Consider the following 27,162-nt stretch of genomic DNA (forward strand, 5'->3'; position numbering starts at 1 on the left):
GCAATTGAGTTCAGTCGGAAAAACCCATTGGGGGCGAAGTTACGCCCGTCTTTCCGCTTAGTAGTCCTTCGAGAAAAATTACTCTGTCAAACATTCCACCGTTTATCAAGGATGAGCTTATTGAACGTGAGTTATCGCATTATGGTAAACTGGTATCCCCTATAAGAAAAATTCCCTTAGGGTGTAAGTCACCCCTTGTCAAACACATGGTGTCTTTTAGAAGACAGGTTTATATTGTTTTTAAAAATGGCCAGGAGGACCTCGACCTTTCTTTAAAGTTTAAAGTGGATGGGTTTGATTATACTGTGTTTGCGACATCAGATTCCATGATGAAATGTTTTAGGTGTGGGAAAATAGGGCATCTAGCGAGAGCTTGCCCGGGAAAAAGAGAGGAAGATCGGGATCAGGATGCCGAGTCGACTGCAGCTGGATCTACGGATACCCCTGCTGACTCCCCCACATCGGTTCCACCTGCACCTGATTCCCTTGTTACAGACTTCCCTGGCCCTGTCATGTCGGACTGTCCAGCGCCTCCGGTTGGTGAGCCGGCCGCGGGTGGGTCTGTTGTGACTGAGACTGGTGATACTGAACCGGTGGTGTTTGACCTGACGGTGAAAGAGGCTGCTGTGGCAGGTTGTGAGGTGGCTGAGCTCATTTCCCTTGAGTCAGTCACAGACTCTTCTGGTCCTTGTGATGGAAAGACTGGAAGATTAATGTCGGGTGTGGGGTCAGAGATGGCAACGGAGACAATGTTCAAACTAGCTTTAAAGAGAAAATAGCTGAACAGGAAGAAAATGAACACAACTAAGAGAGCTGGTTGGTCTCTATCTGATGAGGATTACTCATCTGATTCCAGCCTGTCAGGTCATTCATCTGATTCCAACTGGTCTGCTTGTTCACAGACGGATAGCAGGTCCGTTGTCTACAAAGCGGAAGAAATTAGGAAATTGCTACAGGACTCATATGGGAAGAGGGGGGTACTGGTGGAAGATTATTTCAAGGATAAGGTGCAGTTTATAAAAGATTCTAAATGCTTAATTAAAGCTGGAGCCTTTGATGAGGTTGAAGTAATTCGACTTAAAAAAAATGTCGACGTGCTACGCAGGCAGCGCAAGGCGCAGTTGAGTGCACTCTCATAGGTCGTGAGTCCCGAGGTGGGCGACAGGGGTTTATTCTGTCCGTAGAGGGAAACGATAAAGTATACTGTTTTCATGATTTGTTTCTGTTTTACCAAAAGGTACTTATTGAAGTCGGAATTTGTGTTTGTTTTTCATTTTTTTGTGGGTTGATAGTTGCAGTTGAGTTTTTTGATGAAGTATGGTGCTGTCATGGAGCTCATTGTTTGGGGTTTCATGACACATTTTCTTTTTTGCTCCTTTGAGGGAGTAGTTTATGCTTATTTATGGTATTTTTGTGGTTTCATGAGGAACTGTGTATGAGAGGTTCTTGATTATGGTATCAATAAAGTTTTTTTATAAAATCAAATCTCTCTCTCCCTCAGCTGATGCAGCAGCAGGCGGCCATCATGGCAGCGTCCCAGGGAGGCTATCTGGCCCCCAGCATGCCTTTCCCCTCCGCACAGATCCACCAGGTGGGGGCGCTCAACATGAACGGCCTGACCCACAACCCCATCTCAGGTAGGATAGCTCAGCACACATCTGTGTGCCTGTCTGTCTGTGCGTGCCTGGCAGTCTGTGTGTGTGTCTGTGTGTCTGTGTGTGTGTGTGTGTGTGTGTGTGTGTGTGTGTGTGTGTCTGTCTGTCTGTGTGTGTGTGTGCCTGTGTGTGTGTGTGGGTGTGTGTGTGTGTGTGTGTGTGTGTGTGTGTGTGTGTATGTGTGTGTGCGTGTGTCTGTGTATGGTATGTGTGTGTGTGTGTGTGTGTGTGTGTGTGTGTGTGAACATGTGAATGTTTGTGGGTATTGGTGAGGGGGTGTACAGGTGTAACGCTCAGATGAATATAAGAATAGAATGCACATACACAGACACACACACACACACACACTCATACACACAGACTGCACTGTCATGCTGGTCCATTTAACATCGCCTGTGTTCATTGATTTCTAATGTCAGCTAATGTGGCCGACCACTGACCCCTGTCTTGATGTGTGTGTGTGTCTGAGATTGGGGTCAAGGGTCAGATTGTGTGTGTGTTTGTGTGTGTGTGTGTGTGTGTGTGTGTGTGAGAGAGAGAGAGATATCAAAGGTCATTTTGTATGTGTGTGTGTGTATGTGTGTGTGTGTTTGTGTGTATAAGCATAACCACCAAATGTCAAGCTCACTGAAAAGAAGATGATTGTATAAATTACACACAACATACTCTCTCATGCACACACACGCACACGCAAACGCACACACACACACACACACACACACACACACACACAGACACACACACACACACACAAACACAAACACACACAAACACACACAAACACACACACACACACACACACTCACCATGACTGCATTGTCATGCTGGTCCCTATCCTCTCCAGCAATATTGATTTCTAATGTCAACTAAGTTGGTCACCAACTGACCCCTGCTACTGCGCCTGGACATGTGTGCGTGTTGTGCATTTGCGTGTGTGTAGGTGTTTGTGTGTCTATATGTGTATGTCTGTGTGTGTGTGTATGTGTGTGTGTGTGTCTGTGTGTGTGTGTGTGTCTTAATGGAAAAGCGTTGTTATGTTCTGGCTTCAGCATCTCTGTGGTCTGACAGACACAGCCACAGACGCAGACGCAGACACAGACACAGACGCAGACGCCGACGCAGACGAAGACACAGACACAGACGCAGACGCAGAGGCAGACACAGACGCAGACACAGACGCAGACACAGACACAGACACAGACACAGACACACACACAGACACACACACACACACACACACACACACACACACACACACACACACACACACACATACACACATACACACACACAAACACACACACACATGGAGACAGAGACACAATCACACACATACACACAGGCACACATACACAGGCACAGGCACACAGACACACAGACACAGACACAGACACAGACACAGACACAGACACAGACACAGACACAGACACAGACACACAGACACACAGACACACACACAAATACACACACGGAGACAGAGACACGGAGACAGAGACACAAACACAGACAGACACTCACACACACACACACACACACACACACAGACAGACACAGACAGACACAGACACAGTCACAGACACACAGACACACCACTTTTTCTGTGAAGTCTAACTCTACGGAAGGCAGTGTTGCGCACGTTCACACCTCTCATGAACTAGTTCAAAGTTCAGTTCATACAAGTAAATATGAATCGTTCACGTTCATAGTTCACCATTTAAATTCTGAACTCGTTCATAGTTCAGTTCAGTTCATTTTCATTTTTTTAAATAATTGCTAATTTTCCAGGCAGGGCATAGTTTGCACAGAAAGGTACGATTTTTACTGTCGGAAACTTTATCAGATACACAGCCCTGTTCTGCCATTTAAATAATGAATTATACAGGGAACTAACGGTAAGAATGCAACCTCTTAAGCAATGATATGCAACTGGCTTAATCTAAGATACACAAGAGCATGTACAAGAGCATGTAAGACCACTCAATAGTTAGTAAAGGTAAACCCTGTAACATGTAGTTTGTACATTAGCAGTTTATGCTAAGCGAGTTCATGCTAAGCCAGTTCACAAACACTACCATCATGATGGATTCATTAAGTGACAGTGCTCGTAACAATTATGAGCAAGCTAAACTATAACAAACACATAATGACAAGGTAGGCTACAAAGTCAAACTTACATATAGGCTTCATGGACGCACACAACTTCAACAAAGTGCAACGTTCAATTATGTGAAAATATTCCCGAAGTTAACTAGCCTGGATACCAGCCCAAACCCCGCCCACAACATTTTTGGTCAGGGAGAGTTGGTCTGGCTCTGAGCTAGTTGGGAGAGAGTTTCAATTGGACGGATAAAGCCGGACCAATCAAATTGTCAGGGCGGGATGGACAGATGATCAAGCGATAGATTCTAAATCCTCCCAAGATGGCGGCGTATCCGGCTTGTAAGTGGGACATATTTTATGTAAATTATGCTATCTACACGACTTTTTTATGTCTACATTGACTCTGTTAGTTGTATATGTGCAACACGAATGTTGCCGAGGATTGTATGTCTTAACTGAAGCGCTCTAGACCATTATTGTTAGGTCATTGCTAACGTTACACCAAAAACCCATTGAAACGCATGGTAGCTAGGGTTAGCCTTGCTGCTAATTAGTAAAGTGAGCAGGCATATCTCAACAGATATTGACAGCGCATTCATTTTCAAAGAGGAACAGAGAAACGCGATCAAGGCATTTGTCGATCGAAAAGATGTTTTTGCCGTCCTTCCTACGGGATCAGGTTAAAGTTTTAATGTATCAGATGGTCATACTACGTTGCTCTGGTTCTACTTCTAGGTATCCAATTGGGCGAAGAGGCATTTTTTCCCCCTGGCTTGTTGAAACACGCCCCATAATCACAGCCCAATGGTTCAGTATCAGACTCATATTCTGACTAGAATTATGAGTATGACATCGTCAGGCTAGAAGTTAACTGCAACTCCATCTAAATAAACCATGAAGAGAAACCAAAACACTATCACATGACCAATGCAATTACCAAATATGGTCATTTACCGAAACATGCTCTGTCTTGGCAATAATTACTATGGCCTTTTTAAGGTACTGAGCAATGACAGGTTGCAAGCATTCGATTTAGACCGCGTCTTTCCTCAGTAGAAGGAAAACATTCTGTAACTTTTTAGCTAGACCTCAGTTGCACCGGACCCAGATAATATGAATGTGTTCACCGTTCAAATCTTTTTTCAAATCTCTTTTGAACGCGTTCATGCACAACACTGACGGAAGGTTGCTAAAATGGCATGCCTCTCAGTTTCTCTGTCAACTAAACTTCCTGGCTTCATCTCTCTCTCTCTCTTTTTCTCTCTCCCTCTCTCCCTCTCTCTCTTTCTCTCTCTTTCTCTCACACACGCACACACACATACAAACATTGCACTGTTCCTTCTCTTTCTTTGCTGCTTATGATGAAACATTTGTTTCATGCTGAGATGGAGGCACTAGATTCATTTGTTCCACACACATGCACACGCGCACACGCACACGAACACGCACACGCATACACACACACTCACACACACACACACACGGTGAGTAGTGGAGTTGAGTGTAAACACAGTGCTGAGCTCATGAGGTTGGGTGACCTGATTAAATTAGCCATGTGTAAGCTGGAAGTAGAACTTTTGTCAGAGCCAGCAGAAACCTCTCACACAGGATTCTCTCTTTCTTTTATCCTCATCCTCTCCTTTTCTTCTCATCGTCACAGCACCGCTGTACCTTCAATCCTCAGGGTCCATTCTAGTTCTCTGTAGGAAAGAGAGGGAATGATGAGTTAGAGAGAGATTGAGAGAGAGAGGGAGAGAGAGAGGGAGTTAGAGAGAGATAGTTAAAGAGAAACAGAGTTAGAAAGAGAGAGTTAGAAAGAGAGGGTTAAAGAGAAACAAAGTTAGAAAGAGATATTTAGAGAGTTAGAGAGAAACAGAGTTAGAGAGACTTTTGATTTTCAATACCCTTTATTTAAAACCCTTACGAACCTCTTCACTCTGATTTGACCAAATCAATTTGATGTACATTTCTTTCAATGGATTCTTTCATGTGATTCACCCACTTCCTGCAAGCTCTTGTCACCTGACTTGCTGTGTTTCCTGTTTCCTGTGTCCTGTGTGCGCAGGCCTGTGTTCTCCACCTGCCAGCCTGCCTCCACCCTCTGCGGTGCCCAACCTCCTCACGCCCATGGTGAACGGCTTCACGGGGATCCACCACCAGCCAAACGGCCACCATATGGAGGCGGTGTACGCCAACGGCCTGCCAACCTACTCCACCCAGAGCCCGACTGCAGGAGACACCCTGCAGCAGGCTTTCAATGGGGTACAGCAGTATACAGGTACACACACACACACACACACACACACACACGCATTCATGCACGCACACACACACACACACCCTACAGCAGGCTTTCACTGGGGTACTGCAGTATACAGGTACACACACTCACACACACACACACACACACACACACACACACACACACACACACACACACAGAGACACTACAGGCGGCTGAGTGATGTGGGGCTGTGTGATGTGGGGCTGTGTGATGTCTGATGTGGGGCTGTGTGATGCAGGGCTGGGTGATGCAGGGTTGGGTGATGCAGGGCTGGGTGATGTGTGATGTGTGGCTGCTCTGGGGGCTGGAGGGGGTTGTCATTGGGGATGTGACAGACAGCTGGAACCCCAGTGAGGGCGGGGCTGTCATTGGGACTGTGTCTGCTCTCTGATATTTTAAATTGCACTGGGCTGGGAACCTGTCATGACGCATTAGAAAGGAAAGGTCAACATTCGCTCTCTCACTCTCTTACTCTTTCTTTCCTCTCTCTCTTTAATACTCTGTCCTTTTCACTCCAATCCTTTTTCTTAATCTCTCTCTCTCTCTCTCTCTTTCTCCCCTCTCCAGCCATCTATCCAGCTACCACACTGACCCCTATTGGCCAGACAGTGCAACAGCAGGCTCAGGTCATTCAGCAGCAGCAGAGGGAAGGTGAGCAACAGACACCTTTATTTATATACTAACACAACCATACTTTATTCACATACTTATCACACTCATACTTTATTCACATACTATCACACATACTTTATTTACATACTATCACACTCATACTTTATTCACATACTATCACACTCATACTTTATTTACATTATAATCAAGCTAATATAAGTGTCCTTATTTTTGTATATACATCTGTTCACTATATTCATGAATGTGCTGATGTTCTCATCATATCCATATGTGTGTTCATGTTCTCATCAAATCCATGTGCGTGTTCATGTTCTCATCTGATCTATGTGTGTGTTCACGTTCTCATCAAATCTATGTGTGTGTGTTGATGTGTTCTTCTGATCCATGTGTGTGTTCATGTTCTCATCATATCCATGTGTGTGTTGATGTTCTCTTCTGATCCATGTGTGCGTTCAAGTTCTCATCATATCCATGTGTGTGTTGATGTTCTCTTCTGATCCATGTGTGTTTTCATGTTATCATCATGTGTGTGTCAATGTTTTCATCATGTGTGTGTGTTCATGTTATCATCATGTGTGTGTGTTCATGAACTAATCATATCCATGTGTGTGTTCATATACTCATCATATGTGTGTGTTCATGTACTCATCATGTGTGTGTTCATGTCCTCATCTGATCCATGTGTGTGTTCATTTTCTCATCATGTGTGTGATCATGTTCTCATCATGTGTGTGTTCATGTTCTCATCATATCCATGTGTGTGTTCATGTTCTCATCATATCCATGTGTGTGTTCATGTGTGTGTGTGTTCATGTGTGTGTGTGTTCATGTTCTCATCTGATCCATGTGTGTGTTCATGCTCTCATCTGATCCATGTGTGTGTTCATGTTCTCATCTGATCCATGTGTGTGTTCATGTTCTAATCTGATCCATGTGTGTGTTCATGTGTGTGTGTGTGTTCTTGTTGTCATCATATCCATGTGTGTGTTCATGTTCTCATCTGATCCATGTGTGTGTTCATGTGTGTGTGTGTTCATGTTGTCATCATATCCATGTGTGTGTTCATGTTCTCATCTGATCCATGTGTGTGTTCATGTTCTCATCTGATCCATGTGTGTGTGTCCATGCACAGGACCCGAGGGCTGTAATCTCTTCATCTACCACCTGCCCCAGGAGTTTGGGGATAATGAGCTCATGCAGATGTTCCATCCCTTCGGCAGCGTCATCTCCTCCAAGGTCTTCATGGACAGAGCCACCAATCAGAGCAAATGCTTCGGTTAGTCTAACACTCTCTCTTTCTCTCTCACACACACACAGACACACACAGACACACACAGACACACACAGACACACACACACACACACACACACACACACACACACACACACACACACACACACACACACACACACACACACACACACACAAACACCCACGCAATCCATGTACACATACATTTAATGAATATACCATATTAAAATATTGGACTAAAGGGTAAGAGGAAGAACACACTACACACAGGCAGGGAGTGTGTATAGGTTTCCTCAAGTACTAATGAACAATTATCTATCTCTAAGAGCAGAGTTGTAATGCATCAATGAAACTATCACACAGTCCCAACTGTTCATATACAGGTATTATGATACTGTCTCACAATGACACTATCATACAGTCCAAACTGGTCATATATTATGATACTGTCTCACAATGTATGTCTCACAATGTATGTCTCAAAATATTATGATAGCCTGGATACCAGCCCGAACCCCACCCACAAAATGTTTGGTCTGGGAGATTCGGTCTGGCTCTGTGCTAGTTGGGAGAGAGTATCATCGGTCGGATAATACCGTACCAATCAAAGTGTCAGGGCGGGCTTTATACGATGATGGACAGATGATCAAGCGGTAGATTCGAAATCCTCCCAAGATGGCGGCGTATCGGGAGCCTGTTAGTGGGATATATTTTATGTGAATTATGCTATCTATACGACTTTTTTTTATGTCTACATTGACTCGGTTAGTTGTGTATGTGCAACACGAATGTTGCCGAGGATTGTATGTCTTAACTGAAGCGCTCTAGACCATTATTGTTAGGTCATTGCTAACGCTTACACCAAAAATCCATTGAAACACATAGTAGCTAGCTAGCCTTGCTGCTAATAAGTAACGTGAGCAGGCATATCTCAACAGATATTGACAGCGCATTCATTTTGAAAGAGGAACAGAGAAACGCGATCAAGGCATTTGTCGATCGAAAAGATGTTTTTGCCGTCCTTCCTACGGGATCAGGTTAAAGTTTTAATGTATCAGATGGTCATACTACGTTGCTCTGATTGGTTCTAGGTATCCAATTGAGCGAAGAGGCATTTTTTCCCCCTGGTTCGTTGAACGTTGTTGTGAGAATGTAGCAGTCTGTGATCCAGAGAGCAGACAGGTCCTGGTCCTGGTCCTGGTCCTGTTCCTGTTCCTGTTCCTGGTCCTGGTCCTGGTCCTGGTCCTGGTCCTGGTCCTGGTCCTGGTCCTGGTTCTGGTCCTGGTCCTGGTCCTGGCTCTGGCCCGCAAGCCAAGACGGTCCATTAGCAGGCAAGACGAGGCCCTCTGTGTCTTCCTGGGTCCATGAGGAGTTTTGTACTCATGCATATTTCACCATGTGCTGAAATTAGACCTCTTGGTTTACATGCAGCGCAGCTCCCGCTCTGCCCCCAGATGACTGTTTTAGTTTGATCACTGATCCTGACCGGATTCACTGCCAACTGTGTGTGTGTGTGTGTGTGTGTGTTTGTGTGTGTGTGTGTGTGTTCATGTGTGTGTGTGTGTGTGTGTGTGTGTGTGTGTGTGTTTGTGTGTGTTTTCATGTGTGTGTGTGTGTGTGTGTGTGTGTGTGTGTGTGTGTGTGTCCCATTCAGGCTTTGTGAGCTTTGATAACCCTGGCAGTGCCCAGGCTGCCATTCAGGCCATGAACGGCTTCCAGATTGGCATGAAGAGACTCAAGGTGCAGCTGAAGAGGCCAAAGGATGCCAGCCGCCCCTACTGACCACATCAGTGACCCGTCCCTGCCCCTGCAAACCCCAGCAGCACAGGTCAGAACCACCCCTGCCCCTGCACACACACACACACAAACACACACACACACACACACACAAACCCCAGCAGCACAGGTTAGACCCACCCCTGTACTCACATCTCATGTCTCATCTCACAGATGTGGTGTGAAGTAGTCATGTATCATCTCACAGATGTGTTGTGAAGTAGTCATGTGTCATGTCTCATCTCACAGATGTGGTGTGAAGTAGTCATGTGTCATGTCTCATCTCACAGATGTGTTGTGAAGTAGTCATGTGTCATGTCTCATCTCACAGATGTGGTGTGAAGTAGTCATGTGTCATGTCTCATCTCACAGATGTGGTGTGAAGTAGTCATGTATCATCTCACAGATGTGGTGTGAAGTAGTCATGTGTCATGTCTCATCTCACAGATGTGGTGTGAAGTAGTCATGTCTCATCTCACAGATGTGGTGTGAAGTAGTCATGTCTCATCTCACAGATGTGGTGTGAAGTAGTCATGTGTCATGTCTCATCTCACAGATGTGGTGTGAAGTAGTCATGTATCATCTCACAGATGTGGTGTGAAGTAGTCATGTATCATCTCACAGATGTGGTGTGAAGTAGCAGGGCATTCCTGTAAGCCGTTCTCTCCTTCTCTTTCAGGTCGGCCTTGGAGGATTGGTGGCATTTTGAAGGACAGAAACTTTTTTCTTGAGATAAAAAACCTACCATTGATAAAAACTCTTAACGTATAAAGTGCGAGAGGGGACAGGAGAGTAGGTGGGGTGGGGATCCCTCCCTCCAAGACGACAGGAAAGCACAGAAGAGATTACAGACTTCAGGGACTTCATGTAAACACATGGTGAAGGACGGCTCCATCGCTGGAGATGGAACACACAAACAAGTCTATTTATAGAGAATGATATCCAAGAGGACAACACACACTTACACACACACACACACAAACTGAGGATGTTATTTGATGGATTGTTCAGATGGACCCAGACGTTGTGAGGAGTTCTATCTTCATGTCTGAGCCGGAGGAGAAGCTAGCAGCATAAACAAGAAACAGCAGTAAGGACAAACAGAGAAAGAGAAGAAGGGAAGAACAGACGCTCCTGAAACGAACAGAGAGAAGGGAAGAGCAGACGCTCCTGAAACGTTTCTTTCCAGTGGACTGGATGAGAGCGAACACCTGAACTAACAAGGTGAAAAAAACACAGAAGGAAAACTCAACTCACTAGCCCTCTCTTTTTCTTCTTCTCTCCTGCATGCTTTGTGAGTTAGCACAGGGATCTCAGTACTCTCTCTCTCTCTCTCTCTCTCTCTCTCTCTCTCTCTCTCTCTCTCTCTCTTATCTCTCTCTCTCTCTTTCTTTCTCTTTCTCTTTCTCTACCTCTCTCTCTTTCTTCCTCTTCTTTCCTTTAGCCAGTGTGACTGCAGCAGCCAGGCAGGAAAAAGAAGACCAAATGTTTTTATCTGGAATAGTACTACACAGCACCTGACCCACATTCAGGACAGAACCAGACAGTAATCTGTCCAGAACAAGGCCACATCTAACCCACATTTAGTCCACATTCAGGCCAGTACCAGGCCAGATCTGACCCACATTTAGTCTTCATGCGGGCCAGTACCAGGCCAGATCTGACCCACATTTAGTCCACATTCAGGCCAGTACCAGGCCAGATCTGACCCACATTTAGTCTTCATGCGGGCCAGTACCAGGCCAGATCTGACTCACATTTAGTCCACATGCAGGCAGTACAAGTCCACATCTGACCCACATTTAGTCCACATTCAGGCCAGTACGAGGCCAGATCTGGATCTAATTTGGATCATAACTAGGTCATTAACAACTGCTTTTTGGGGTATAATTCCTCACTGGCTTCAGCTTCTAACCTTTAGAGAAGAGGTGTGTGTGTGTGTGTGTGTGTGTGTGTGTGTGTGTGAGTGTGCATGTGTGTGGTGATCTAAGAAGATTAAAGGACATAGAAGGACATCAACTTTGTTGATGATGGGCAGTTGACCTTTACTGGGACCCAAACTAAACACAGACACACACACACACACACACACGCACACACAGACACACACACACACACACACACACACACACACACACACACACACACACACACACACACACACACACACACACACACACACACACACACACACACACACACACACACACACACACACACACACACACACACACCTCTCTCTATTTTCTCTCTCTCAATACATACATTATGTTTTTTCACACAGATTCTCTTTCTCTCTTTTCTCTCTCTTAATACACACACACACACACACACACACAGACTTACTTTCTCTCAGACACGCACATAAACAGAGAGAGAGAGAGAGAGAAAGAGAGAGATAGAGAGAAAGAAAGAGAGATAGTTGTTAAAATTAGTGTTGAACTCCAAAGCAAAAAAAAAGCCTCATAAACCCAAACTCTACTTCCCTTATGAAGCATTGTTCTGGAATCAGTCCTTACCATGGACATACATGCAGATTTACATATTTACGGCTCTGATTCATTGGAAACCAGGGGTAGAGGAAGAGAAAGCCTTGAACAGTTTAAATATAACCCTACCATAACCCACACAGGTAGAAAGCTGCAGAAAGCTGTACTGTATTGGTGCAGAAGCTGTTGTTTCACCAGCAGAGAAAGAGTGATGCTCTATGTATATCCAACGCTCCAATGTGGTGCTTTCCACAGAAACGTCTCAACTCAAATTGAGTCGACAATCACAGACTTTTTTTTTAAATTGTCACCATCGCTCTCACACAAGCGCACACACACACACACACACACACTCTGTGGAGTCCCCAGCCATTGTGCTGCTGCCTGTATTTCTTTCAGCTAAATCAGGACACACAGATGGGCCTTTAGAGCAGGAGCTGCCTCAACGTTATGAGTTCCCTGCAGATAGGGGTCAGCAGTGGGTCATGAATGTGTGGAGGGGTCGGGGGTCACGGGAGGACAAACAGCCCCGGAGGCAATCGCTGCTCTTGGCATGGATGAGATGAGGGGTTACGTATGCGTTCTCTCTAAATGTGTCACTCACACACACACACACACACACACACACACACACACACACACTCACACACACACTGCTCGCTGTGTGTCCCAAATCGAAACAGCACTCCAGCTCCCAGCAGGTGGGAGCAGGGATCTGGAAGTGATAGCTCAATCGCTCAAAACAGCTCTCTACACACGCACTAGTATACACTCTCTCTCTCTGTCTCTCTAACACACACACACACACACACACCAGCACGCCTAAGGCCCGCCTCTTCCTGTCTCTCCAACAGACACACACACACACACACACACACACACACACACACACACACACACACACACACACACACACACCACCACACCAACTCTGCAACAGATTAAGTTCAAAATGTGTTCATACTAATATGGCTTTCTTCAGGGTGTGGATGTGCCTATGGAGTGCCTATGGAGTGCTTATGTAGTGCTTATTACTACTGCATAAAGGGGTTGTAGAGGTTAAGGCTCCTAGATAGGCTGCTACCCAGGCTACTCTCTCTCTCTCTCTTTTTCTCTCTCTAACACACACACTCACACTCCAACACACCTGAGTTCAGCCGTTCCCAGGTGACTCCACAACGAGTCAAGCTGCAGTCAGTTCAAGACACTTTTATTCAGCAAGACAGCCCACTGCAGGTCCTGTGCCTGTGATTGGCACTGACCCTTGACCTTCGACCTTTGACTTCATGGTGTGGCCAGTATACAGCCAGTAAACAGCATGTCCAACATGGACGTGTGTTGTCAGGGTGGGTTTGCTTATTCCTCCTGTATGAAGTTTTATAGACACTGTGTGTAGTATTGGTATTATGCTGTGGATCAGGAGCATCTGGACAGCTCTAACCAATCTCCTCCTTTCTTTTCTTCTGTTTGACTTCTACTCTTTGCTTTAGATTCTACTGCGCTAAATGTATTTATTTGTTGATTTGTTTAGTTGTAAACAATGATGCTGAGCACCATGTCACCATATCTCACCCATGACATGAATGCATTAAGGAGAGCAGCACCAGAACTCTACATCTCACCAACACCCCACCTAGCACACACACACACACACACACACACACACACACACACACAAACACACACACACGTATAGAGGAGTGCTTTACACACTACTAGGTACATTATGACCTGTCCTCTCTTAGAGGGGCAGTCTCTCTCTCTCTCTCTTTCTCTTTCGATCCCTCTCTTTCTCTCTCTCTCTTTCTATTTCTCTCTCTCTCTTTTTTTTCATTTGGGGCCAAGCACACTACTGACAGACAAACACACAGACCTATGTGCCCTCTCTTAACTGTACAGGCAGAGTCCAGGACTGGCATGTGATTTGGGCCACCAAAACGAAACAACTAGAACCTGCCGTATCTATAGAGACGCCAGCATTCCAAGTGTAGTTGCTAGTGCGTCAGAGAAACACACATTCCCACTTGCAAGGCAGCTGCTCCTACTGCGACACTGCAGTGGCGGCAGGATCAACCCACAGAGGAAGCAGTCATATCACTTCCTGTTTGGCCAGACTAAAGTGTACACAGCAATGTACAAAGACCATTTTTTTAAATATCCTTTTTAAATAGTCATCCATATTCACACACATACATACACGGGTAGGAACACACACACAGACATACCTTCCTAAATACATACATATATAAAGTCCTAAATACACGCATAGCATAGAGATAGATTACCTATTTTTAACTTCTATTTATTGCCAAAAGGTGCTTTCTCATAGCTTGCCCTGCCTAGCCTAGCCCCCTCACTATGTGCATGCCTAGAGCTGTAGAGATGCATTGAAAACTCATAAATAATGACAATGATGATGTTAGAGGTTATTGCATTATCAAAGAAACCAGGGTAGGTGTGGGTATTTTATACTGAAATAGAATCTTAAGCGGTGTGGTTACCATAGCCACAGGTTACTCATGGGGCAGCGGGTGAAGCACGCTAAAGCTTTCTCAGCTAGAGCTCCAGCTGCACTGCGACACGAATATGTGTGTGTGTGTGTGAGCGATGGACAAACTGAGGAAAGGTGAAAAGCTAACGTGCTCCAATGCAGTGCTTCTCAACTAGTCAGACATTGGGAATATTCAAATAATTTCAAAATGAAAGCTACTGTTGATATATTCTCTACAAAAGTAATGAATGTTCTAATGATGGGGTTTTCAACTTGGGACCACCAGGGGGCCGTGACATGAGCCTATTTTGATCAGTTCACGATTGACCTTGTTTATTTTTATAATTATACCTGGGCCCGAAGACATATTTATATCAATCTAAATAGTCTGAATACCCAAGTCGCATTGCAACAAATACTGATGGAGACCCATATTCAGCGAAGAAATTACACTGACAAGTGTTATAGGCAGAATACGTGCGCGGGGGAGGGGGCGTGGCAGCGGCCGTTACAAACATGAAAAAGAAGGGTACAGGACTGTAAAATGTTTTGAGAATCACTGGCACATCAGTGGGCCACGGATTACTTTTTAGTCAGAATGGTGGTCCCTGGGACAAAACCAGTTGAAAACCCCTGGTCTAATGGTCTAACACAGACTCTGCGACACATTCAGAATGATTCCCACCAGTTGAGAAACACTCTAATGCCTCATGCATACGTAGGTCTCATGTACACACCCAAGGAAAGGAAATAGTTAAATGGTTTGTGAAATAAACTCTTAAATGATTAACTGCAGTGCTCCACTGTACCTTCTATTCAGGTTTTTTGAGAAGGCGGGAGGTTGGCCGGGTTACGGGGCAATGATGTCATCTCAGAGGAGAAATACAGTCAGGGCTTTGATTTAGCAGCTAAAAATCTACATTTGAGATTTAGTGTCTAAATCTTCAGATTGAACTCCTCCCTTACACCCAGTAGTTCATCTTGCTCTGCTTCACTCCTGCTAGCCCTCCTCGACTGCTCAGCATCAGCTGCATACACCACATCAACCACAAGAAAACATTACCACCTCAAGCTTTTTTTTCAAGCTCTTTTCTCTTTGTATATATCTTGCTTATCAAAGCCATTTATGTATTCTTGCTGTAAAGAACAGAACCCGCAAAACACACCTGCCAGAAATCAAAGCTGTATTCATCCCCAGTGTTCTACTGAATGCCTAGAATGTTCTGGAGAGAGTGGGAGGGCAGCGAAAGACTGCTGTTGGCTAGTCTTAGGACTGTTGTTCCTCTAAATTATCGTTTTTTGTAGAGTTGTGAGTGCTTCAGGTTGGGTGATGGGGAGGGGTGTAAGGTTAATAGTACATTTAAGAACTAGACCTTTTTCAAACTTTGTTTTGTTTTGTTTGTTTGTGCATTTTTTAATACCCAGTTTTACCCCAATATTTGACCTAAATGCATACTGTAACTTTACTGGTACTTAACCTTAATGGTGGATGTCAACGGATTTCTCTGAACCCTTAAAAAATTGCATCTTTATTGTGATTGAATTCATTGTAACATTCCTCACTGGCCATAGGGAAATACTCCTTGTTGATGTCACCATTGGGTTCAGGGGATTGCCGAAGTATTCTTCAACTCTACATGGCTGTTCATTAGCTGTAGTTATAGTTCAAACTGTCAGCACAGAAGCTTCTTCAGGTACCATGGGGCTGAGGGTGGGTGGGAGCCGTGTCTGGGTCACCCAGGTTAGCAGCTGTTAGGCCTGTTCCAGGGTCAGTTGGTATTTGGGTTCAATAACCTCCTGTCCCCTCAGGGCCTGACCTTTAATCAGGTCTGCTTGGGCCCATTATCCTGCCATGTCACGTTTCGGAGATTGATACATTCCGGAATCAGTACCAAAGGTATATTCCAGAATCATTCCCACATAGAATTCCTCAGGGAATGTTCAGCACTGGGTTGCACCAGTTGACCATAAGTTCCATCTTTGCCTTGTTGAACGTGAATAGGGACTATGTTTGCATTGATAAACTACTCAAATTGAATGGGGTCGACCACAAAAATAGTTTTAGTGTAACACCAATAACTTCTTTTTTATGCCTCCTCATCTTGAGGTGTACGATCCATCATAAATAAGTTGTTAACATGGCTACCTGATTGAAACGGTAGGAAGATTAAAATCAAATCAATGGGATAGGTTACACAACTTTGTTTCACCTGAACAGTGTTTGAACACTGTTTGAATTCCTCGAAAACCGCAATGACCTATCACAAATTTAATGAATGTTCCTAGTGTTGGCCATTTACCACCCATCTAACCGCCGCTAATGGAGTGGTTGAAATACCCAAAACATGAAGATAGCTTTAATAAAAAAAATCAGATGCTGTTTTATTATATTTTATTTATTTTATTATATTTTATATATTTTATTCCACAAAGTAAAACAACTGATGTGAATGGGCATTACTGAGGTTAAATCCCAACATACTCTATCAACATGCACTTTCAACATACACTATCAACATGCAAAGGATTGGGAGCTGCGAGATGCTTCTGATCTTAGACAACTGAAACGTCTAATCATAGCTCATAAACATATCAATATCTATGCTTCCGATATCATCAGATGGTGAGGTATTGATTAGTTGTCCATGTTGAAAATGTCTTTCTGTGTGCCAATATTTAGTTTTTGGAGCTGCTTACTATGATGTAACTTAACTAGCAGTGCAGCTAACTATGATGTTACTCAACTAGCAGTTAAGTTAACTGAAAAAGAAACCCAGAATAAGGTTTATACCCATACTTACCATCAAGATTACACTCAACTGGTGCAACGGACTGCAGAAATCAATTTTTTCTAAAGTTCCATGAATGAATTTTCCAACAACATTCATTTGTAGATTAACACAAAACACAAAAAACTGTGTGGAGTAGAAATTCTAAAATGTACTAAAATTCTAGGCCTGCTAAAACCTTGGTTATTACATTTGAAATTAAATAGTTATTTCCATCATGTGCAAACAGTGTAGGGCCTTCATTGGTTGGGGCCACGATCAGTTTTCAGTGAGTCGCAACAGGCCTGGAATGGGTTCTGAATGGATTCTCCGCTGAAGAGGTGTCGGCTCCCAGGGATTATGCGGGTGGGATTTTGCGCTACATACAGCTGCGGAAAAAATTAAGAGACCACTTCAAAATTATCAGTTTCTCTGGTTTTACTATTTATTGGTATGTGTTAAAGTAAAATGTACATTTTTGTTTTATTCTATAACCTACTGGCAACATTCCTACCAAATTTCAAATAAAAATATTGTCATTTAGATCATTTATTTGCAGAAAAATGACAATTGGTCAAAATAGCAAAAAAGATGAAGTGTCTTCAGATCTCGAATAATGCAAAGAAAACAAGCTCATATTCATTTTTAAACTACACAATACTAATGCTTTAACTTAGGAAGAGTTCAGAAATCAATATTTGGTGGAATAACCTTGATTTAAAATCACAACTTTCATGTGTCTTGGCATGCTCTCCACCAGTCTTTCACATTGCCGTTGGGTGACTTTATGCTACTCCTGGCGCAAGAATTCAAGCAGCTCGGCTTCTTTTCATGGCTTGTGACCATCCATCTTCCTCTTGATCACATTTCAGAGTTTTTTTTATGGGATTCAGGTCTCGAAATTGGGCTGGCCATGACAGGGTCCTGATCTGGTAATACTCCATCCACACCTTTACTGGCCTGGCTGTGTGGCATGGAGCATTGCCCTGCTGGAAAAAACACTTCTCAGAGTTGGGGAACTTTGTCAGAGCAAAAGGAAGCAAGTTTTTCTTCCGGGACAACGTTGTACTTTGCCTGGCTGAGGTTTGTAAAAGACCATAAGGATTGAACCAAAGCGGACTGGAGGGTCTCCTAGTTCGTCTTCTCTGATGAGTCCAATTTTCAGCTTTGCCCAACACATGGTCGTCTGATGGTTAGACGGAGACCTGGAGAGGCCTACAAGCCACAGAGTCTTGCACCTACTGTGAAATTGGACTCATGCTTGAATTCTTGCGCCAGGAGTAGCATAAAGTCACCCAACGGCAATGTGAAAGACTGGTGGAGAGCATGCCAAGACACATGAAAGTTGTGATTTTAAATCAAGGTTATTCCACCAAATATTGATTTCTGAACTCTTCCTAAGTTAAAGCATTAGTATTGTGTAGTTTAAAAATGAATATGAGCTTGTTTTCTTTGCATTATGCGAGATCTGAAGACACTGCATCTTTTTTGCTATTTTGACCAATTGTCATTTTTCTGCAAATAAATGATCTAAATGACAATATTTTTATTTGAAATTTGGTAGGAATGTTGCCAGTAGGTTATAGAATAAAACAAAAATGTACATTTTACTTTAACACATACCAATAAATAGTAAAACCAGAGAAACTGATAATTTTGAAGTGGTCTCTTAATTTTTTCCGCGGCTGTAGATTGTGTTTGACTTCTGGTTTCTTAGCACAAATACTCACAACAGAAATACAGAAAGCTGTGCAAAAATGCAAACGCAGACGATACATGGGTGAGATTATAGGATTGTCTCTAAAAAATGGTTGCCATGACAGCCTCAATTGGTGGCCAATCATTGTCATTGTATGTGAGACAGGGTGAGACAATGGTGTCAAAAGTGGACTTGAGCCAAACCTTTGTTTCTGTGTACTAGCAAGGTTACTTATCTTCTGTGTACTATTAAGGTTACTTATCTTCCAGAAGGATACTCCTAGGGAACATGGCTCAGTCAACACCTTCTAAAACACGCTGCTTTGACAATTCCGTGTTTTTAAAGGTTTGAATTAATTTATGATTCTCTATTTATTTATTTACTGTTATTTATTGGAATGGACTCTGATTTATTTATAACTGTATAAAGTCTTTGTTTATTTCTTGTTATTCTGTGTTAATGATTCTGACATGAAGATGTATATATAAAATGCAGAACGTTTTTTTTTTCTCTCTTTCTCCTTTTTTCAATTTTACAATAAATATTGAAATGCTTTTCGATTCGGAGTCTTACTATCAAACACACACACATACACACACACACACACACACACTAAGTGTTCTCAGTTTGAATGGTGATCAAACAAAACACACAGACAGACAGACACACACACACACACACACACACACACACACACACACACACACACACACACACACATACACACACAAACACACACACACACACACACACACACACACACAGTCCCATACATACACACACACACACACACACACTCAAACATACACACACACACAGACACAGACACACACACACACACACACACACAAACAAACACACACACACACACACACACAGTCCCATACATACACACACACACACACACACACACACACACACTCAAACATACACAGACACAGAGACACACACACAGACACACACACACACACACACACACAGACAGACAGACACACAAAGACAAAGACACACACACACAAACATGCATGCACACAGACACACACACACACACACCCTTCCTCCTCTCCCTTAGTGCTCCTGTGAGAGGCTTTTCACAAACACTCATCTGACAGACACACACACACACACACACACACACAGTCCCATACTCGCGTTCTGTGAAATAGCTGTTAAATGGGTAGTTCGGGATTTTTGACATGAATCTGTATGGCATCCCCATCACCAGTGTCATGCAATCACACTGACTTACCCCTGGCAGCGTCCTGTGAGCAGAGTTCTCGTCCAGCTTTGGTCAAGCCGAAAGAAGTCCAGCAGGTTTGCTAGACCCAGCAAAATAAAACGTTTCTCTTCCCAAAACATTGTGGGCCCTATCTTGCCGATCAGAAACGCAAGTAGGACGGCGCCAAGCGCAAGTAGCTGTGTGGGCGGCTCTATGGCGCAGTTGCTATTTTAACGGCGGAAAAAACACACTTGCGTCCAGCGCAAGTGTCAAAAGGGTTGGTCCAAAGGAGGTTACTCAGCCATAGGTGTGGTTTGGGCGTAATATGCAATAAACCAATCGGAGCGTCATTTCACATTTCCTTTAAGAGCGAGAAGCGCATAGTCCATAGCGGCTTGTTATTTTGATGGCGGAATTACCTGGTGGAAGACCGGAGAAGTTCACAGCCGAGGAGACCGACGTGAGATTTACACCAATTTTTTGGCAAGCCATATATAATTACAAGGAAAATAAAGTATTTACCACTTGAGGAAATCATTGTGAAATCCATATCCAAGATATTTTAAAAATAAGCATACATGTAGCCTACACATTGACCCAAATGATTGAGGTTAATTGAAGCTGCGTGACATTTGATTTATTGTATGGCTTTGTAAAAAGCCGGGAGATAGATATATATGGGGATGCGAGAAACCCTCCAAAAGTAAGCAAAGTCAAGCAAGCATGTCAAGATATTGCCGTGATTGTTTCTGCAACGGGGCACCCGAAAACGTTGCCGAAAACGCTATAATGACGTCCGGAGACGTGGGACATCCAAGCTGGAAGGTAACACACGTTCTCGTGCCTTCACGGGAGGTGGATCTGCCTCGACCCAGGATCTGACGGCAGCAGAGGACATCGCCACGTCTACCCTCACGCCTGAGAGCGTGCAGGGATTTGGGGGCATGGAAATCGGCACCCAAGCCAGTGCACCAGCTGACCAAACCCAAGGTACATAAATAAAGTTTACAAGATTTATAATAATACTGGCATTAAATAAATGCAACAAAGCCATACAATAAATCAAATGTCACGCAGCTTCAATTAACCTGAATCATTTGGGTCAATTGTGTACGCTAGATGTATGCCTAGTTTTTAAATGTCTTGGATACGGATATCACAATGATTTCCTCATGTGGTAAATACTTTATTTTCCTTGTTATTATATATGGCTTGCCAAACAATTGGTGTAAATCTCTCGTGAAGACGACAGAAGTAAAGTGTGGCCTACAGGTCCTAAACTGTGCGGGCAAGCACATGCGCCCTTAAAATAGCGTTCTGAATACGCGTTATAGACATTGCGCCACACATTAGACCAGCTTTTTTTTGGTCAATGGCGCACGGCGCACGGCGTTGTTTAGAAACTGCAAAATACCACTTGCGCCAGAGAAACGCCTTCTCTGTTCCGCCCCCGCCCATGTCGACGCAAGTTCATTTCGAAGCGCGCCTCTGGAGGGAAAATCGCGCTGTGCGCCGGGTGCAAGATAGGAATGATACATGCGTCGGTGACAATGTCAATTGCGCTGGGTGCAAGATAGGGCCCTGTGTGTTCAAAAGAGTGATATATTTGCATCCCAAAAACATGCTAGTGGAAAAAGTCACACCTCGTTATCACTTGGCCCTATTTTCTCTCTGTTCTCTCTCTGTTGTCGAGCCTAATGAACTTGGCTAGCTCTAAAGCTAGCTCGTTACCGTAGCTTGTCTGCGAACACAGCTAGTAAGCACTGAAGCGCTGGCGCGCACTGATACGAACAGAGAGAAAATAGGGCCAAGTGATAACGAGGTGTGACTTTTTCCACTACCATGTTTTTGGGATGCAAATATAGAGGGGTTTGAATCTGTCCAGAGCATCTTATTTCCCCAATTCCCATGAGGGTGACAACCAACAAACCCATGTTAGATGGCTCTTATGAGAGTCACTGAAGATGGAAAGTTGGCTCTTATACACATGTGCCTGTAGAGGGCGCTCTTAGTTAGAAATTGGAGGCTCTTTTCCTTCACTTCTACTAAACTAAGTATGTTTATCAGTATGAGAGTTTATGTGAACATTTTGAAGTAAGTGCAGAATGAAATATTCTAAATGTATTGAATGATCATGTTTTAAAGCTTTATTCACACCAACAGGGCACTGGGGCATAAAGTTTTCTAAAATATACAAGGCTACACATATAAACCTTTGTTTTTGAGTATCTAAAGTGGATTACTTTGTTCACATTTAGAATGAATTAAAAATGTATATTATGAAAGAAAGCTATGCAAATGTGTGGAGTACTTTACTAGCCCAAATAAAACTATCCAAGTTTAAAACAAAAAACTACAAACATATGTTGTTTTTAAAATTATTAAGAATTTTCAAATGAGTCAAAAGTAATCCAAAAAGGACTGTCTTTTCTCTAAAGGAAAAATTAGATCCAAAGCATGTCTGGGTACTTGAGACAGCTGGAGTTTGTGCAGGAGATTTTTGTACCGCCGCTTAATGAGTCTGTATCACTGTGGTACACATTTGGTGGAGGAACCAGACTGTCTGTTGGAAGTAAGTAACAATTTGGTACATGTTTCACTGCAGGGAAACATCACAGTGTACAATATTCAGTGAAATGACAGCGTGCAGTATTTCTGTATATTTAAACTGCTGATTTAACTGCTTGTCATAGTTTAAAGGTGCAATAAGGATCAATAGCTATTCGCTAAAGGTATGCTAGCAGCTAAAACTAACGAAATCTCTTGAAATGTGCTGACTTTGACATTATGACAAACTAGTTACTCAACGACTGTCCTTACACAGTCAAACATCAAGCAAGTGCAACACAAGACTAAGCAAGACGGCAAATAAGCTACTTACTAGATCGGCAGAAGGTAAACAAGTCAGGTCGGCGGGCTGCGGCAGGCAATACTACAGAACGCAGTTATATGCCTATCGACCCTGCTATGCCAATGGCACCGACGCGATTCTCCATATTAAATGTCATTGTAGAGCCCCAATTGTTTTTAAGCTGTTATTATAAGGTTAAACTGCTTATCCTAACCCTAATCCTGAAGCATAATTGTTGCATAATGCACCTTTAAATATCTTATTGTAATGTCTATCAACAAATTACTTTGATAAAAACAGAATTGTTTTTAACATGCTTGAAGTGGAAAGTGGAAAAGTTTATAATTACTACGTACTTAAAAAATAATTCAACTTTTCTCTGAGGTTATCTTAGCGAAGGCTGCCTAGCATGATTTAACAACCCATTCAGCATCGTTACTTTGGTGTCTTCTCTGAATTACTTTTAGACTTTTAGTTCCAGTGTATCATAGTGTTGCATATTACACAGGCATAGAGTATACCATTTGAACTTCACCCATATGTCGTGTTTTAGATATTAACAGTTTTGATACAGTTTTCAGTTTTCACTGGCCATATTCTCTTATAGGGATATAATTTTGATTACACCGTTATTCTGTGATATGAAAACAGAGATATATATTTTAGAACTTGAGTACATTTAGATTTAAAGGGTCTTTATATTCATGAAGAATGTATCTAGTGGTTGTTTGGTTCTGCTGGTCTGAAGAACTCGGAAAAATATCTGATGTTACAGTCCTTTAAATTTCTAATTTCCATATCACCATAAATAATGCAATCTGCAAATGTTGTGGATATTTTAAAGGTCAATAACTGAAATATGAAATACATATATAAAGATAATAAATAGCTTGTGTTTTTGCAGTGGTCAGTCCCACTGCGTTAAACCATTAGGCACATTTGTCTTTGCATTACCATTTTATCAATAGCATGTGTAATGAGATGACATATGTAATTTTCAGAAATCATGAAAAAAGTAAAATGTTGGTGTGTTGCCGCCTAAATCAGTCAAGCATTTCCAGTGTTCAGTTTGTCTTGATGAATCAGTAGAGTGAGAAGTGAAAGCTTCAATGCAAATAAAGGCCTGTGAGATGAGTCGTGACCCCCACAGAGGAAGAGGTTGAGCTGACATGAAAGTGTGCTGCTGCTCCTCCAGTCAGCTGATGTCGGGGCCAGAGGCATCCTAAGTGTGTTTCACACACGCCTCCCTCTCGTCTCTCGTCCCCCTTGGCGGCCAGGCACATGAGTGTGGCCTTCCCCTGCTGCAGCTTTTTTTTTTTTTTTTAAACAAAAAACTACAAACATATGTTGTTTTGAAAATTATTAAGAATTTTCAAATGAGTCAAAAGTAATCCAAAAAGGACTGTCTTTTCTCTAAAGGAAAAATTAGATCCAAATCATGTCTGGGTACTTGAGACAGCTGGAGTTTGTGCAGGAGATTTTTGTACCGCCGCTTAATGAGTCTGTATCACTGTGGTACACATTTGGTGGAGGAACCAGACTGTCTGTTGGAAGTTAGTAACAATTTGGTACATGTTTCACTGCAGGGAAACATCACAGTGTACAATATTCAGTGAAATGACAGCGTGCAGTATTTCTGTATATTTAAACTGCTGATTTAACTGCTTGTCATAGTTTAAAGGTGCAATAAGGATCAATAGCTATTCTCTAAAGGTATGCTAGCAGCTAAAACTAGAATGCGTTTCGTGAACGAACTGCGAGAGTGTGCTTGCTCTGTGACAGAGAGAACAAGTGGCTATGAATTAACATGTATTTACATCTACTCAATCAGTGTAGTGGGGCCTTCTTCCAATATATTTTAGCAAGCAACCAAGCTCAACCATTATATTTTGGCTCCACTGACGTTTAGACATATGAGGGTATCTCAGAGTTTCGTTATACTGACTTACTGAGCTAAGTGAATTGTTGAAATTGCTATCTTGGTAAAAGGAAACATCTCTGCAACAATATTGGAATGAATGCGGTTACATAGCCAGCTTTACTTAAAGTTTATTGTAAGATAGGCCTATATGTTAGACTTAATGCAGTTAGAGTTAGACTGTAGGTCTAGTATCAAACGTAAGCAACACTTTTACTGTATAGCTAGAGAGCACGTGTATCACATTGGTTTATAGTCTGTCAAATTAGTTCTAGTTATTGGTGTTCGTTGGCATAAAAAGTTAGTCTTCTCTTATAAGCCTATAGTACATCTGATTAGAGCTAGCAACCATGAATTGCAGATTAAGGGGTCCCCTATCTCAGTGTTCATTTTGGCAGCTATTTTTAGATTCAGTCTTAAGACAAAAATGCATATTAGTTTTAGTCACATTTAGTCATAGTTATCCTTCTTAGTTTCAGTCTAGTTTTCGAAAACTCATTACAATTTAGTCTAGTTTTAGGCACATTTAAAATTCCATATTATAGCCACATTAAACTCATTCCCTTCCCTTCTCAGGCCCAGGGACCTCCTGTGTTGTGTCAACTGCATAGTAGTCTAGCTTGCAGTACTTACATTGTGGATGCAATTAGTCTCCAAGATACAGATCTCATGCCTACAGCTGAATTCGAATTTGTTTGTAATAAATAATCGAATGTGATGATGAAGTACGGTACGCAGCGTCTTAACTGAAGCTCAACTCAACTATTACAGCAGCTAGCTAGCTTGCCGCTAACGCTAACTGAAAACACATCGGAACACAGTGGCTAGCTAGGTAGCTAGCTGCTAATAAGTAACATATATAAGTAACACATCAGCAGTAATGAATCAAGTGTACTGATATTAAATGTACTACTTAATGTACTACTAACATGCCATTCTTAAATTAAAGCCAGTGACATGATGGTTAACGATTAACGAGTTAACGATGGATACCGACAATTAGCATACCTAGCTAGGTAGCATTACCATTGGATTTCAATGGCAGTTATGCTAGCTCTGGCTATCCAGTCAAAGGAGCCTTGTTTCTGGACACGTATCACTTGACGAGCGAGGGCAATACAGTCATCTGGAAAGTTTAAAATGATACTAAACGAAGGGAAATCTACTGTATGGAGAATTTTCTGCTCAGTAGACAATGCAGATTCTAATTAGGCTGGTGGATATGTCCAATGTAAGAAGTGTGAAGTTTTAATGAAATATGATTGATGCAACTGTCGTTCTCCATAACAACTTGGATTAACCTGGATGGCTGGATGAAGTTTCAGACCGAACGTCAAAGATCTTCAATGGTAAGACTTGTCGGTTGTGCCTCTGTTGGTGTCTCGTAAAACGTGAATTTTATTAAAGCATAGCGTGTGTATTGTGTAGCTATTTCATTCCGAGATTGCAGGGGAGTGAAATGCTCCGCTCTGCTGCTGGTATACAGACAGCCGGAAAGGTTAACAAACGGAATGAAATAGCTACACATTACACACGCTATGCCTTAATAAAACCCACGTTACTCACATACTGGTTAACACTGTTAGAGCGGGTGTATAAACTGTACCTGAAACTGTTGCCACTACATTCGTTTTAATATTTTGCACTCTCTATCTAACCACTTCTGGCATTTAAGAGAGCTTCTCCTATGTCAACTGATCTAATGTCAGTTGGCTAGAGTGCGTGACGTCACAATGGCTCAACCTTCCCCATGTTAGTCAATGAGAGAAAAAGGGGATGAAAAAGAGGGATAAAAAAGGAGTGGCAAAGAGTATCGCCACGAAAAGTCATAGCAGCTTGCACCGGATCGGGCCAGACGTTTTGGTGTTTGAATGGCGTCTCTAGCTCAATCGGGCGAGGAGTAGTTAGCTGCAAGAAAAACGTACGGAATAAACTAGAATGCGTTTCGTGAACGAACTGCGAGAGTGTGCTTGCTCTGTGACAGAGAGAACAAGTGCCTATGAATTAACATGTATTTACATCTACTC

The 27,162-nt window shown here is 42.8% G+C and overlaps 1 protein-coding gene across 1 annotated transcript in view; it reads left to right on the forward strand.

The window, feature by feature from the left end:
- The window catches only part of LOC308364420 (CUGBP Elav-like family member 5), a gene marked incomplete at both ends in the record, with an annotated part of 144,493 nt that extends 134,787 nt beyond the window's left edge, over positions 1 to 9,706 (forward strand). The window contains 5 exons of the mRNA XM_080837546.1: positions 1,502 to 1,676; positions 5,821 to 6,033; positions 6,607 to 6,690; positions 7,805 to 7,948; positions 9,579 to 9,706. Of these exons, the coding sequence (XP_080693672.1) occupies positions 1,502 to 1,676; positions 5,821 to 6,033; positions 6,607 to 6,690; positions 7,805 to 7,948; positions 9,579 to 9,706 (744 nt within the window). The remainder of the gene's footprint in view (positions 1 to 1,501; positions 1,677 to 5,820; positions 6,034 to 6,606; positions 6,691 to 7,804; positions 7,949 to 9,578) is intronic.
- Positions 9,707 to 27,162: the final 17,456 nt, after the last annotated feature.

Source organism: Sprattus sprattus, assembly GCF_963457725.1.
Source record: "Sprattus sprattus genome assembly, chromosome: 4".
Taxonomy (NCBI): domain Eukaryota; kingdom Metazoa; phylum Chordata; class Actinopteri; order Clupeiformes; family Clupeidae; genus Sprattus; species Sprattus sprattus.